The sequence below is a fragment of the Acinonyx jubatus genome, chromosome B1 (genome assembly GCF_027475565.1).
Source record: "Acinonyx jubatus isolate Ajub_Pintada_27869175 chromosome B1, VMU_Ajub_asm_v1.0, whole genome shotgun sequence".
NCBI lineage: Eukaryota > Metazoa > Chordata > Mammalia > Carnivora > Felidae > Acinonyx > Acinonyx jubatus.
In genome coordinates, this window is record NC_069382.1 from 138671432 (window position 1) to 138688132 (window position 16701).

Here is a 16701-nt window from a genome sequence, read left to right on the forward strand (position 1 = left end):
TTATATGCCCTTCAGGGTACCATATTAGAAAGCAATGAAATCCCAAACAGGGATTATGGGGGCATGATCAAAAGAGTACTTTAAATTAAATAGGTCTTCTGATTCATTTCATAGAACAATGGGCATACAGAAATGCTGGCAATAAAGTTTAGCCATTATATATTGTATTACAAATAAAAATATTAATGTTGTAAACCAGAAGTAAGGGCCTAAGCTTCTATCATTAGGAGGAAAATCTCACAAATAAAATGAAAACTTACCTCCCTAAAATAAATGTTGGGACATAAATGATGATCTCAAATGATAGTGTACCCCAACCCCAGGCCAAACTATTCAAACTAAAAGATTTTTAAACTTAATCAAATAGAAAATGACAATTGGATATAACAGCAATCCTAACATCAATTTATTCTGTAAAAATATGCCTTAATTTGCAAAGACTCATTTATGTCATAGCTTTTAGAATGCAGTCTTATAGGACATTGTGGATTTTATGGAAGGATCACATAGGATGGTGCATAGAAGGTGAATCTTAAATGCTATTTACCAGATAAGGGATGGAAAGATAATTGGACTGTTTTTGTGTTTGCCAGTGTATGCATGCTCCTCAGAAGCTCTGTTCCTTCAGGTCAAGAATATAGAACCTCTTCTCCATGTAGATTTCAACCACTTTATAAACAAAACTTTGTAATCAACAACCATTTTTTGAGCATATACTCTGAGCGATGCATCTTCCAAGATGCCAAAATCAACAAGTTAAACAAGTCCATAAAAGGTGAAACCCTGACACATGGTAGAGATTTAGTTGTTGATGCATTAGACAGACTCTTATTAAAAAAATTAACATTTTCCTGCCATATTTATAATTGTCACAAGCACCCTTATTATCAAATGGTATCTCTGCAAAACAACAACTGGGGGGACAAGTTTTAAGAAAACTGAGGGAAAGCACAACAGGGCTTTTCACTGCACACGGGCCTTACCAAGTTCAAACAGCCCAAGAGGACTCTTAGCAACAAAATTTTCCATCTAGTTCCTAGCATGATACTTGGGGCTTTTAACATCAAAGCACTACCCAGTTGCAGAAAATAAATTGCTCAAAGTCAACAAACGAGGTCACAAAGATCATCAGACTTATTGCCAAAGTGGAAAAAGAGGCATGATTTTCCAGAGATGTCTTCATTAACGAAAAAGAGGGTAATTTCTTTAAAGCCCAACCGTGGAGAGAAAACCACCAAAAAGCATGACTTTTCCCTGCTCACATTTTAGCCCTTATTAGACACCAAATTGCTTTAAAATCATATCTCTAGCAGGCTCAGGTTTGGTAATCCGCCCAATTAATGAGAGCCTGTTCAGCAGAGCATTCTTTATTACCTTCTAATCTCTTTGATTTATTTTGCCTCCTACCCCCAAGACAGCATGTTTCAACATCAGTCCTGAGTCTATTTTCTCCTCAGTGACTCACCACAAGCCTGGAGGGTAGCAGTCAAATTTCCTCACTGCCAGGCCAAGGATAAAAGTTTGGAAGAAGTGATGTAGAACTGGAGAACCAAGAGTGGAACTGATAGCTCCTATCCTCAGTCCCAGATAGGCCACCTGACATCAGCAGAGGTGCCCTGAAGGCTTCACATCTGACACAAGAGATGGATTCAAAGGTAGGAACATGAGAACCAGCCTCACTTAAGCTGTTGCATCCCCCCAACTATCTATCCATCCAACAAAAATGTACTAAACTCGGGGCACCTGGGTGGCTCAGTTGGTTGGGCGTCCAACTTCAGCTCAGGTCATGACCTCGCGGTCTGCAAGTTCAAGCCCCGCATTAGGCTTTGTGCTGACAGCTCAGAGCCTGGAGCCTGCTTCGGATTCTGTGTCTCCCTCTCTCTCTGTCCCTCCTCCGCTTACACTCTGTATCTCTCTCTCAGAAATAAATAAACATTAAGAAAAATTTTTAAAAATGTACTAAACTCTTACAAGGTGCCTGGCTCAAGAGAGGAAAACGGAAATAGTTCCTGCTCCCACAAAGTTCGCTTTTTCTATCCCTCCCTCTCTTTCCATCCGTATTACCAGGTTAAGTTTTCTACTGAACAACACTGGGATTAATTTGTACATCCATTCACCAGGAATTAGACCTAAACCCCTTAGCCACTCCACTTAAGCCACCAGCTAGACATCAGCCAGTAACTGGCCTATCTCCAAATTTAATACGCAGGCTGCCACAGGGTAAGGACTTGGATGCCCATCTTCAGAAATGGCTATCAGAATGAAATCAATCATGTCTGACTATATATCTATTGGAAGCCATTAATAGCTGAGTCAATTTTTTCCTTCTTGGGCTCCAGTAGACTTATGATTATAAATAGCTTCACTTGTAACAAGATGTAGTGAGTCCAGAGGGAAGATTCCAGAAGGCTTAGTGCCCAGATTGCTTGGATAGGATATTGTGAAAATGAAAAAAATTGCTGTCTCCATTCTGTCCATTAGGGGGATCAGAATATATATGTCTAAAACATTGAAAAATATGGACTAGAATGAAAAAAGCCACGTGGGTTAAATGTGATGAGCCAGAACACACTTGAGGTGAAATCGCGGCTCTGGCATTAAATACACACACACACACACATACATACATACATATATATATATATATATATATATATATATATATATATATTTTTTTTTTTTAATGTTTATTTATTGTTGATAGAAAGAGTGGGAGCAGGGGAGGTTCAGAGAGAGAGGGTGACACAGAATCTGAAGCAGGCTCCAGGCTCCGAGTTGTCATCACAGAGCCTGAGGCGGGTTTCGAACTCACGGAAGATCATGACCTGAGCCAAAGTCGGCCACTTAACTAACTGAACCACCCAGGCGCCCTGGCACTAAACACTTTAATGAAAAATAAACATTTTTAAACTTTGAACAATGTTTTTAAACTTTTTTTTTCCAGTTTCCTTTTCTGGAAAATTAGAGATAATAATTGTACAAGTACCCCAGAGTGACTGTGAACATCAAATGAAATAATTTATATCAAGCATTAGTGCCCAATAAAGGTTAAAAGCAAAACAAACAAAAATACCTCCCACCCATAGAATTTCCTTTAGAAGGAATAAGGTCACATGGCCTCTGTTCTAACCTCCTTCACTAAGATATTGTAAAGATCAGTAGAATAGATATGAAGAAGTACTTTGAACTCCTGAGAGGAAATATAGGATGTATTTGTAAAATATCAGTACTACAGTGTCAAACTTATTAGTACATCTTGATAGATGCTGACGTTCTGGTCACTGGTTTCATTATCCCAGTTCATTGGCTCAGAAGCCATTATTTCATCTGATGGACAGGCAAGCACAACACTGTAGGAGATAGAGAGATGGCAGGAGGAAGGAGGAGGGACAGACCCTGTAAATACCAACACGGATCCCAAGTTATAAGCACTACAAGGATACTCGAGATCTGTGCTTATGCCTTATTTATAAATTAAAATTTTATTTTCTTTGTTTTGTTTTTGTAGTCAAAGCAGCTAAAATCCTAGAAATACCCTTCAACCTTGGGCTATAGCATACAAAATGACAGTGCCATACACTGAACCGAGCTCCAAACGTGGAGACTGAGAGCACTCTAGGAAAGGCGGCTGCTAATGTTGCGCTGAAATCCCATAACAATCTTTGGAAGAAAACCAAGGAAGAAGAAAAGAAACTTTCTGATTCTGTCTAGACTTCATCTCTTCAGAACTAAACCTCATCTCCCAAGGCGATTGCAAGAGAGTGATAATTAGGATTAGCTACAAGGTGGCTACCTGCCAACTCTATCTCATAATCAGCCTTCACTTGCTCCTATCTATCTCATGCCACCATCGCTGTTTTCAGCAGCTACAAATCATGAGACAACAGCCTAAGAAACTAGCCAGAGACTAGGTTACATTCAGCTGTTCACCTTCACAAGGATCCATCGCAAATTTTGAGTGATCGTTGGTGAGAAAGTGACAAGTCATTTCTAAGCTGTCTTCAGCAAATCAATTTCTCCAGCTAATCATTAATGACACTTCAGTGGCAACTGATATTTGGAATGAAAAGTTCAATAAAAATGATAAGTCTTTCCATCTACCACCATGAGAAAGAGCCAGTTTTGCTATAATGCAAAAAATAGCTTCTAGTGAAATACCATCAAGTAATAAAAGGTTTTGAAAATGTTTTGCAATAAGTCTTTTGGATCTAGCATGGATTAGCTCAGTATTTCCCAAAACATGGTAGCCATCCCATTAATAGTATCCTGGAACATTCTATGCACTACATGGATGAATATTTTTAAAAATTTTTAGGTATTAATTTTCATATTTTAGAAAAAAGTATAATTATACATTAAGCCCATAATCTCATATTCATTATTTGTTACAAAGAAGCCACACACAAAAAAAGTGGATACAAAGAAAAATATTAAGTAAATAACAGAAAAGGTGTTAGTGGGGGGCACCTGGGTGGTTCAGTTGGTTAAGTGTCCAACTCAGGACTTTGGCTCAGGTCACAATCTCACAGTTCATGGGTTTGAGCCCTGCCTCAGATTCTACACTTGACAGCATGGGGCCTGCTTGGGATTCTCTCTCTCTCTTTCTCTCTCTGTCTCGCCCTCCCCTACTCATGCTCTCTCTCTCAAAATAAATAAACTAAAAGAAAAGATGTTTGTGGATATGGCAAAAACATATGGAGGTGTCATGGGAATGACTCAGACCGACTAGGATTCCTATGATTACTAAAAGAAAGAGTTCCCTCATCCTACTTCAGTTGGCTTAATAGAATGGCTGCACTCGTCCTTTTTGATTCATTATGATAACCTGACTATGAGCTTCACATAGCATGAGCTACTGTAGAAGGGCAGACAAAAACAGGGGTGTACTTGATTCTTATGATGAGGCAGGAGACAAAAGGATCAGTGGACAACAAGGCATTTTTTATGGCAGCAAGTCAACATAAAGGTACAAAAGTTGCCCTTGTGTAGAGAATGGTGCTCCCAACAAAATAGATAGTGCTCTTCGAGATGGGTAATGTGTTCTATTAATCTTAGAATGTCCTGAGTATTTCCATAATAGATGGTTAATAAATGTTTGAATAGATAACTATCCATATCTTAACTGCAAAACATGAATACTGCAAAATAATATCAACAAAACTTCGCATCTAGGTGCAAGAAAATTGCTGCTCTAGGAATGGCACCTACCTTGGGCACAGTCTTCACGTGGAAGAGTATATTTTGGAAGGAATGTCCATCATTGGCCTGCAAGACTGCAACATCAGATATGCTGTCAGAGCCATCATGAGCATAGTGGAGAAGGCCCCTGGAGAGTTCATCCAGCCGGAATTGATAGACTGGGGTTGCAGGGGACTGAAGTGTTTGGAGCAATTGGCCATGAAGTGGAGGATCAAGCACTTCAACCACCACATCCTGTGGGTTGTCGTCATCTCGGATGTCAAGCAGCTGGGTAGTGATGGTTCCTCTCTCTCCTCTCTTAATATGGAGGGCCTCATTTCTCAGCACGTAGGGGGCCTAGGAGTTGAAGGGAAGGAGGAGAAGTCATTTAGCAGGAAAAGAGAGGACAATCCTGTGGACTAGACGCAGCTTTGCGCAACCGAATTGATAATTCTATGCTTTTAAAGGAACTCTTGATGCTCCAGCAAAGTGCCACACTGTTGCATAGTCAAAGTATTTGTCAGAGGTATGGTCAGTCATAGTAATCAAAGCAAGTGAGATTACTTCACACTTCTGGTTCTAGAGGCTTCTCAAAGCCATTTCAAGGCCATAGTATTCACCAGAGGCAATCAAGGTGAGCTGCTTGCTGCTAAATCTTAGAAGTCTCTGCTATCTTGATTCACACTATATCCCCTGCATTATAGCTGAGATCAGCCCAGAGTCAGGGAACCCAACCAGTTGTCTGCTTCCAAAAGAGAATAGTAAGAGATATGGAATTTTTGCACCTGTGTTGGGAGTTGAGCACTTTACTCTGGGCCACACTGCAGTATGCTGACTTTGGCTACGGTACTTCTGATTCTGAGTTCATGCAATTTCTGGCCCTGGCCAGTAGTTGTTTTGTTTTTTTTTTATTTTTTAATTTTATTTTTTTAATTTACATCCAAATTAGTCAGCATATAGTGCAACAATGATTTCAGGAGTAGATTCCTTAATGCCCCTTACCCATTTAGCCCATCCCTGCTCCCACAACCCCTCCAGTAACCCTCTGTTTGTTCTCCTTATTTAAGGGTCTCTTATGTTTTGTCCCCCTCCCTGTTTTTATATTATTTTTGCTTCCCTTCCCTTGTGTTCATCTGTTCTATGTCTTAAAGTCTTCGTATGAGTGAAGTCATATGATATTTGTCTTTCTCTGACTAATTTCACTTAGCATAATACACTCTAGTTCCATCCACATACAGTACTTTTTAACGCTATCTCATCCATATCTTGAAGGGCCCACCCCAACTCAGCTTATAAAGCCTGATAAGATCACAGTCTCAGTAAAGCAACCACCTGGTTAATTCACATGGCAAATTTTAATATGTTTTTCTTAGGATTATCAGGTTTCCCCTCACCAACTTCAGTAAGCAAATAAAATATCCTTTCATAAGGATAAAAGTTAATGAACCACAACAGAAAGAAATAACAAAACAAAACAAAAAAAAATGGAGGCCAGAAGCCAAAGAAAACATGATCTTAGTTTTTTATATTGTTTGAAGTTGAACCATCTAGGACTATTCTCAGCACATTGCCTTCTTTAATCCAAATGGCTTCCTTTTAAAACTACCCCTCCTGGCCTCCTGGAAACTTTAATATCTATTAAAGTAATGTCTAACTAAGATGTCATTATAATAATCACATAGTAGGAAGCTAGATGACAGCTACTCCTCAGATATCCCCAGTGAGAATGCAGAAGTTGTGATTTTACATACGTGGGAATGAATGGCCCCTTGGGTTCTGAAAAAGGCGAGGTCAAAAGGTGATGTCAACATCCATAAATGGAAAAGATCAAATTAACTTAGATGAGAAAATCTCAGGGAGGCTCAAGACCATATTGAACTATCACAGGAATGTAAAGGAACAAAAATAAGCTAAAACTCATTTCTAAAATTCCATCTTAAAAAAGTTAAAATGAAAAAAGTTTCTCATATAATAAATAAAATTTAAAAATGCTGTCACTATCTACTCACCTGATTTGGAGAAGACAAAAATCGGAACTGTGGGAACCCACCATCTCAGATGGGAAAGTCACTTGCCAATACCTACCCTACGTCTCTAATTCACCTAATTAGAAGCAACTATATTAACACAAATAAAAAGAGCAAAACTTCTGAGCTTAAGTACTGAGAAACATCTAAGTCAGACAGTCCTAATGTGGCCCTCTGGTCCATATTTAGAGATTACATGTTTTGGTTTTAATTAAAACAAAATTCATACTCTTAGCCCAGCAGTGAGGTCAATTTAACTTTGGATCAATTTCTAACCATTCCTCAACTGTCACCTATGAAGTAAGAATGCTATCAAGAAATGCTGAGCTGGCCTATGAACACCATTTAGGAGCCACTTGTGGGTTATGTCTATTATCATCCACAATCCATGGTCTTTTCATTTTTGCACCCCAAATTAAAAATACACACACACACACACTGAAATTATATATATATATGTATATTATATATATATATGTATATGTATATATATACATATACATATATATGTATATGTATATATATATACATATATATATACATATATATATATATATATATATATATGTCAGTTTGAAAACAATGATCTCATGTCCTTCCTTGAATCACGACTAACACTCTACTGAGATCTGGATATTGCAGTAGTCTTGGTTCCCCATGCTGATATCATACTAGCTTGCAGTTCACAGCTTAAGACTGTATCTATCTACCTACTCTCTGCCCATTTCAGCTGTTCAATCCCTCAAGCTCAGTTACTCAGAGCATCTGCCACTACGTGTATTCTGGACACATAACTGCAAGTTGACAAAGATGAGTGAGGAGAATAGAAGAGCCATCACACTGAGTTTTATAGCATCTACCATGATTTCTTCAAGACTTCTGTTTGGCTGATGACCACACTGGCACCTCATTTAAGTAGATCCTTAATAAGATGCTGTACCTACTGCAAACTGACTAAAACGCAATCCAGCTATATGAAAGGCAAAAGTGGCTGAACATAATTTTGTATCTCTGAGACAGAAATATTTAGGCAAAACAAACTCATTTACCTAAGATTAAGAAAGTCTTAACAACTGGAACGGTTTCAAATTATTCTGAGGGGCTGAGATCAGATTCAGTATAGTAACGTAAGGCACTATAAAGTAGTGGTCTGGAGCCAGATTTTCTGGGTACAAATCTTGGCTCTTTGTTAGCTATATTCCCATAGACAAGTTACTTAACCTCCCTGTGACTTTAGATTCCTATCGGTAAACTGGGGATAACAACACCTCACAGGGCTGTTATGATTAAATGAAAAACACTACAAAGGGTTCTATCGAATGTATTAGTAGTTAGTTGTTGTTGCTGTTGTTCTTACCCACAAGTACTAAGAGTAACTCCAGTGTTATTTCATGGGAAAAGTGAAACAAGACTGATTTAGCTCATATTTGCTAAAACTTGATTTAGCCTTGATTCGTGCATCAGAATTAGTAGGCACATGCAATTATTAATTGTGTGTCATTGTTATTACCTGTGTTGAAAATGCTTGTATGTTGATCAGCTGTGGCTCAGAGAAGAACTGCTGGTCACTAATTTTCAGGGAAAAGTAACCTTTCCTAAAAGAAGTGCCCAAGAAAGGAATGAGAAAATGCAGTCATTAGTCTCTAGCAAAACAAAGAATAAAAATATTTTCAGGTTATGTGCATGTAAGAATTAGGATCAAACCACTACAGTGATATAATATTCATCCTGTAAATAAAAATAACCAGATGAAGATGAATATAGGGCCATACAGGTAAAACTACTGGGTATCTCTTGATCTCAATATAACAATTACATAAACTTTATTTTAGATTTCTCTAAAATAAATATATACATAGTTGAAAAATCAGTTGTTAGCCCAAGACAGGCTAGTAATATAGTGATGGCTAATGGTTAAATTGGAGAATGCAAAGGAACTTATCATAGTCCCTGATTAGCTCTCAATGATTCCCTCTTCCCTACAGACCCTCTCTCCAACCTGTTCTCAAATCATGTGAGTGGGCCCATGTGAAGGATTTTGCAATGTTTTGTATTACATGACTCTATCTACCTGCCTCCCCCACTCCAGCCACACACATACACATTCAATGTGGACTGGACTAGGTAAAGATGGCTGATTATTCTCTGGAAATTTGCAACTGGCCTGAGAGCTCCCATTTGACTACGCAGAAGCCATCATCTACCAAGCCTGCCTGTAGGAAGGAGATATATTAAGCCTTGGAGCAAAGAGCCACAGAGACAAGAGGAAGAATTGAGTCCTGCTTTCCATTCCTGGTTCTAGCTTCTAGGCTCACCCTGGAAGCCCAGTTGCCCTTGTTGTCTTAAAGAGCTGAGCCATGCCTGCAATGTTATAACAAGACTTACAAGTTTGCTGAATCTAGTTCAAGCTAACTTTCATTACCTGCAACGAAACAGTACTAATTAATGAAACAAAATAAGGTTGATTCTTTGCTGTGGTTTTTACTTCCTGTAAGAGTGTTGTTCCAGCAGCTTCAGAGACAACTGGTAGGGAAGGTAGGAGTTACCCACTTTCAAAGCCAAACCAAGCACAGAACTCATGGGAGGCTGTTAAGATATGTGATTAATGCACTATGAGCAGTTTTGAATTCTGGTTGACTATAGGGACCATTATTTTAAAGGTTCTTCAAAAGGTATTTTTGAAATTAACTACTGAAACATGAAATAATGTGGATGGATCTCAAAAGCATCATGGCAAAAACCAGAAACATACTGGATGACTCCATTCACATGACATTTCAGAAAAGGCAAAACTGTAAGAGTAACAAACAGATTAGCGGTTGCTACGGACTGACAGGAAGGGAGTAGCAGCAAAGTGGGGATTTTCAGGGGGAGGGGGTGACGAAACTGTTTATATCTTGATTGCAGTTGTAGTCTTGAGACTGTAAGAATATATGCATTAGTTGATACTCCTAGAACAGTACACTTTAAGATGGGGAATTTTGTTGAACCCAAATTATATCTCAATAAACCTGATTTGTTTTTAAAGAAGTAAATCTTGCCTTCCCTCCTGTTTCATCCTCCCCTTGAAGTTCCAACCCATTTAAATCCTGTCTCTCTTCACTCCCAGCTCCAAACTTCCAGAGAAAGCAAATGATGGAAGCAACAGAAAGAAGGAGGCAGGTGTGGTTACTCCCAATGTACTGGGGAAAAATGACTTTTTGGTAGCACTGAGGTCCCAATAACTGCTTAGGATCCCAGAATGCCAACTTGCCATGGCCACTATGGCCATATTTGCAGGTTGTCTTGTACTCCACAAGAGCATTCTGACCCCAAAGGAATCCAGTCCTAAAGAATCATGGTCAGATTTTCATGAGGAAAAAAACAAAATCATAAACCTATGTGGCAAGTTACCCCTTTTGTTTTTGTATCACTCCACAACTTACAGAATTTCCTTTTTTTCATGAATTACTACCAATCTTGTTTTGCTATTCTCTCATTCTTTCTTTCGTTTAAATTTTTAGATGAAGAAAATCCAATGCTAAAATGGGTACACCAAGAATAAAAACAGTGCTGCAAGAATTCCCTGAAAAATTGTTGCCATTCTTTGTCCCACTTAGGGCTGCAGAGCTGACTCTGGAAGAAAACACGTGATGATAGATTGACGAGGTGGAATAGACATGAGGGCTGACTTTGGTTGTCTGGGGAGCTTTATGAACTTTACTCACTTTTCACAAGACATTCAAAGGCAAAACACTACAGGCATGGACGTTGTGTGTGTGCGCGTGTGCACACGTGCGTGCCTCTGTGTGTGTGTGTGATGCAAACAATTAAGAACTACACTTAAAGCAAAATGAATGCAGGACATGGTGTATAAATCTGAAGAGTGAGTCTATGGCATCAGATACCTGAGTCTGAAGCCCCACCCTTGTAGCAGTACTTCTCTATACAATGATCATTTGCCCCTTGCAGATGGAAGTGTGCCCATTATTCCTAGTATTATTAGGAAGGCAGAAATCAGTGGCTAAAGGCATGGGTTGTGGAGTCGGGGAACCAGCTGTTGATTGGAAACTTGGCTTTGATTATACTCTCGAGGACTGTTTCCCTATCTGTAGACTGGGAACATAAATACACGTAGTTCACACGAAGTGTTTAACACAATGCCTGCGTCAAAGTCAGCACTCAGTAAATATTAGTTATTCTTATTCCTTTGAGATGGTCTTCTGAGGTTCTGGCTTTGAAATGGAATAGAGAAAGGGCCATTTGCTTTTCTCCCCACCTATCTCCTAACCAAAACCTTAAAATAATAATAAAAAAAAATCTCTAGTGTTGACAGTAGAAAATATTAACTGTGAATATTTCGGTCCATTTTTAACATATACAGTCTACTCTGAATTATCTGCACTAATGAAGCAGAGCAGGATGAAGGATAATCCACGAGGCTAATCTTTGGGGTGCATTCTCTGATTTCTGTTTAGCAGATTTACTCTGCTAATTATATGACTCTATTTTCTTGGGTTAATGTTAACATTCAATTGCATTCCTGAAGCATATGTCAGCTGGGGTGAGGAAGACAGCCAGAAGTGTGCTAGGAATCAGAGGAAAACTAGATCAGGCTTAAAAATTAACCGCAATTAATCCCATAAAGTGGATAATAAAAAGTTGTGACTCTTAGCTTCCTTCCAACTCTGAAATTCTAGGAACCATATAACACTTTTAAAAGTATGTGCTCCATCTTCTAGTCACTCCTCACTCCCAGTATATTACCTTAATGTTGAAGAAGCAGCTGTAGCAATCTGGGTAGATAACCAGTTTTGTTTCTGCTGGGCCAAAAAACTGGGTAATTGTACTAGGAACTTTCCTGTCACATCAGAGAATTACCCATAATTATGTGATAAAATGAAAACGCCTCTAACAGAAGCACACTCTCTGAGCAATTACAGTGAAATGATGACAGGCAGCTGAAATGATGGCGTTTGTGGAGTATCGATCTTCCCCAGAAGAGAGGGGATAGCTATTGAGAAGCGGGGGCGGGGGCGCAAAGCACCGATGGAAAGGATGCAGGAGGAAAACAACAGAACACTGAGTCACCTGGGTTTTTCTTTGCTGTGCACAAAACGCACTTTTTTCTCATTCACATCTTTCCAGCTAAAATGGCCAGCCTTGTCGAGCTGAACCTCTTTTCCGTTCCTTGAGAGCACTAGCTGACCATTGGTGGGAGTGCTCACAACATGGAACTGGAGGTCTTCCACCCTGCCATCCTGATCCTGGACATTCAGAAGGGGAAAATCCAGTGGCTTCATGGAACCAATTGCAAGGGTGAGAGAGCCATTCACATGAAGACTAGGCGTGTGTATTTTGCCTGGAAAACATATGAACCCAAAGGTCAGACTTGGTACATTCACTGATAAAGTTATTTATTTATTTTTAAAATTTTTCCTCTACTGTTTATTTTTAAGAGAGACAGAGAGAGAGAGAGAGAGAGAGAGAGAGTTTGAGCAGGGGAGGGGCAGAGAGAAAGAGAGGGAGACACAGAATCTGAAGCAGGCTCTGGGCTCTGAGCTGTTAGCAAAGAGCCCAATGTGGGGCTCAAACTCATGAACCGTGAGATCACGACCTGAGCTGAAGCTGGACGTCCAACCGACTGAGACACCCAGGTACCCCAAGGATTTTTTATTTTTTAATAAATAGATTTGTAATGTTCATTCAGAAATGAGACTCTAGGCTATTGTAGACCATAAGCCTCCTTCTAATCCAGTGGTTCTCACCCCAGGATACATATGAAAATAACATAAAATATCAATGTTAAACATAAAATTCTAAAAAATATAGGAGAAAATCTTTGTGAGCTTAAATTAGGCAATGCTTTCTTAGATATGACACAAAAAGTACAAGTGACAAAAGAAAAAAAAAGATAAATTGGACCAAAGTCCTTCAAAGGACACCAGTAAGGAAGTAAACAAGTCAATTGATAGAATGGGAGAAAATGTTTGCAAATTATATATCTGAAAACGGACATGTATCTGAAATATATACATCTTACAAGTCAATAAAAGACAAGTAACCCAGTTTAAAAATAGGCAAAGAATTTGAATCGCGTTTTTCAAAAGCAGATATACAAAAGGCCAATAAGCACATGAAAAGGAGCTCAATGTTATTCATTAGTCGTCAGGAAAATGCAAATCAAAGCCACAATGTGATACCACTTCATACCCACTATAAAGGACAATAAAAAGTGTTCCCGAGGATGTGGATGAATTGAAAATCCCATACGTTGCTGGTAGGAATGTAAAAGGGTTCAGTTTGGTAGTTCCTCACCAGTAATTCTACTCATAGGCATATACCCAAGAGAACTGAACACATATGTCCACATAAAAACTTGTACCTGAATGTTCATAGCAATGTTATACATAATAACCCAAAAGTGGAAAGAACCCAAATGTCCATCAATTGGTGAATGAATAAATAAATTATGGTATATCCATACAATGGAATATTATTAAACAATAAAAAGGGATGATGTACTGACACATCTTCCAATATAGAGGAACCTTGAAAATATTATTGCCAAGTGAAAAAAGCCACACGTAAAAAGCCACATATTGTACAATTCCATTTATGTGAAATGTCTAGAATAGTTAAACCCACAGAGACAGAAAGTAGATCAAAGGCTGTCAAGAACTGGGGCAAGGGAGCGCTAGACAGAGACTGCTAACAGTTACTGGATTTCTTTTTAGGATGAATAAAATGTCCTGGCATTATATAATGGTGATGGTTGTATAACTTTGTACATATACTAAAAACCACTGAACTGTGTACTTTGAAAGGTGAATTCTATGGTATGTGAATTATATGTCAATAATAACAATAAAGAATCATACAGGGATCTTTTAAAACAGTACCAATACTTGAGCTCCACCATCAGAGATTCTGACTTAAATGTTCTGGGGTGGGAACCTTAGTGATTTTACAAGCTCCCCAGGCAATCCTAATGGACTTCTAGGTTTGAGAGCCACAGTTATAACCTAATTCATCCATCCCATCTGACCTTCAGACCCATTAAGGGTAAGAAAAGAAGTAAGTGTCTGATACCATTTGCTAGAACAGTACCAGTTAATCTATAATGAAGTATGATTATAAGTGGCTTATATTCAGAATTCATGTAAAGTATATACACTTTGTTTTAAAAATGTCCTATCTTTATCCATTCTTCCATTGATGGACAATAAATTATATTTAAAAAATAAGTAAAATAAAATAATATAAAATAAAATAAAATTTTCCCATCTTTGTCCATAGAAAACATCTGATGGATGAATATCCAATCATGATGATAATTGCATCCTGTCTCCTGCAAGCTGTTTTGCCTGGACTTTAATTATTAGTGTTTCCTTCTGCAAGTAGGTCAGACAGGACAGTTTGGGAATGGCAAGTTTCAAGGGAACTACTTCTACTGTAAGATTACTCTAATGAAAGTGGAATTCGTTTTCACAAGCTGACTTGTACCATGTCCCAAGAGGAGTAGGCTGACTCTCAAGTACTTGGGGTTTCCAGAAAGGTCCCAATAAAATAAGCCAAATATATCTTTTTCCCATGGGAAGTCTTAGTATCTTCAGAGGTCAGAAATTTAGAGACGGAAAATATGATTGACTACGGGTATTAAAATATGCCTCATGTTATTGATAAAGGACACTCAAAAGCTGAGGAATGTTCAACTATTATATAATCCTTAAACTTCATTTATCTATAAAACTTTGGGGCTCCAATTTAAGACTAAATGTAAATTTGCTTCTCTTTTGTTGTAAGGTGAAGTATCCATTGATGTGTTGGATAAAACTAGCTCCACTCCTTTAATATCGCCTTCTTCTTTTTTTTTTAAGTTTATTTATTTGAGAGAGACAGAGACAGTGTGAGTAGGGGAGGGGCAGAGACAGAGGGAGAGAGAGAATCCCAAGCAGGCTCTGCACTGCCAGCACAGAGCCCAACATGGAGCTGGAACACACAAAACTCTGAGATCATGACCTGAGCCGAAACCGAGAGTCGGACACTTAACTGACTGAGCCACCCAGGAACCCCACTGTGTCACAGTTTTCTGCCAAATTTCTGATCTGATAGTTGGTACTTTCATGGCACACACTATTTCTTTTTCCCAAAGATCTTAGAAATTGCGTTTCCACAATGCCTATGTCCTATAGATAGTCCCTTATTTCTTAGCATTCCCAGAATGAGAATCCTGTATTTTGTATCACATGAGCCAACTGTATCTGCAGACTCAGCCTTTGCATAGAGAAATGACAGGTTAATACACCAGACCATCAGATGGGAAGCACTTACCAGTGCACGTTTCATTAGAGTGGGCAGAGAAGCCAGGAATGCAGTTGGAAACACAAAGGCCACTCTTCAAAAAGAACCCATGGTCACAGAGGTGACACCGGTCCCTGCCGCTGCACTGTAAGCATGCTCGAGGGCAGGCTGTCAAGGAAAGGACACACTAAGTGAGGCATGTGAAAGGCATGGACACTCAGCTAGGGCCACCAGTGACAGAGAAATAAAGAGTGATAGCACATGACTCCCAACTACAGCAAAAAGGAATCTCCTCTAGAATCTCACAAGGAACCCATCTACCCTCTGAAGGAAAGTGAACACAGATCATCACTTTCACTTTATGCACTGTGATGTGAAAATGTTGCACATAAGTGGATTGTTTACAAAATTGACCATATTGACTTGTAAGGGAGGTGGTTTATGGTGCCTAAGAGCATAGGCCCTCGCTGGGTTCCATTCCTCCTCTACCACTTACCGGCTGTCCACTTCGGGCAAGTTCCTTTAACCATCTGTGGTGTGATTTTCTTGTCTTAAAAATGGGATAGAAATAACACCTAATGCAAATAACTGTTGGGGGGATTACATGTTTTATTATGTGAAGAGACTAGACTTTTGTGTGTCTAGGACTCAGCTATACTACTAATACCACTACTATTCTATTATTATTATTGTTGTTGTTGCTGTTGTTATTGTTACTGTTATTACTATTTTAAATGCATGGGGAAAATAAGCTCTTTAAAGGACCATAGGATTATTTCCTTGGGTCAAGTCAATAAACTACAAATCGAGTGTTTACTCCCAAGTTTTTCTGCTTCCTTAGTGGAGATTTTATTATAGAGAGGTGGTATAGTATAGTGTAAAGGGCCCTGGACTGGCATCAGAAAACTTGGGTTTAATAACTGATTTTATGTTGCTTGGCCATTCTCTCTCTCTCTCTCTCTCTCTCTTCTTTTTTTTTTTTTTTTTTTTTGCTTATAAAACAGGATTCATAGTGTCTGCCATATTTCACCACCAAGTCATTGTGGGTATTAAACAAGCTCATGCAGACAGAGGAATCTGGTGAAAGGTAAAATGCCATGCCAGGGGAATGCCATCATTCTTACAGGCCAGATATTCTTCAAAGTGGGGTATATGGTACCAAGTTTTAAAGGAAATGATGAAAACAAACTGAGGAAACTCTCTTTGGGTTTGA

At 38.8% G+C, this 16701-nt stretch overlaps 1 protein-coding gene across 2 annotated transcripts in view; it reads right to left on the minus strand.

The window, feature by feature from the left end:
• The window catches only part of FRAS1 (Fraser extracellular matrix complex subunit 1), a 420203-nt gene that overhangs the window by 137701 nt on the left and 265801 nt on the right, over positions 1–16701 (minus strand). For both annotated transcript variants that reach the window (XM_053217214.1, XM_027058965.2), the window contains exons 26-29: positions 15519–15656; positions 12276–12546; positions 8716–8800; positions 5209–5535 (exon numbers count right to left, since the gene is read on the minus strand). In XM_053217214.1, coding sequence (XP_053073189.1) covers positions 5209–5535; positions 8716–8800; positions 12276–12546; positions 15519–15656 — 821 coding nt within the window. The remainder of the gene's footprint in view (positions 1–5208; positions 5536–8715; positions 8801–12275; positions 12547–15518; positions 15657–16701) is intronic.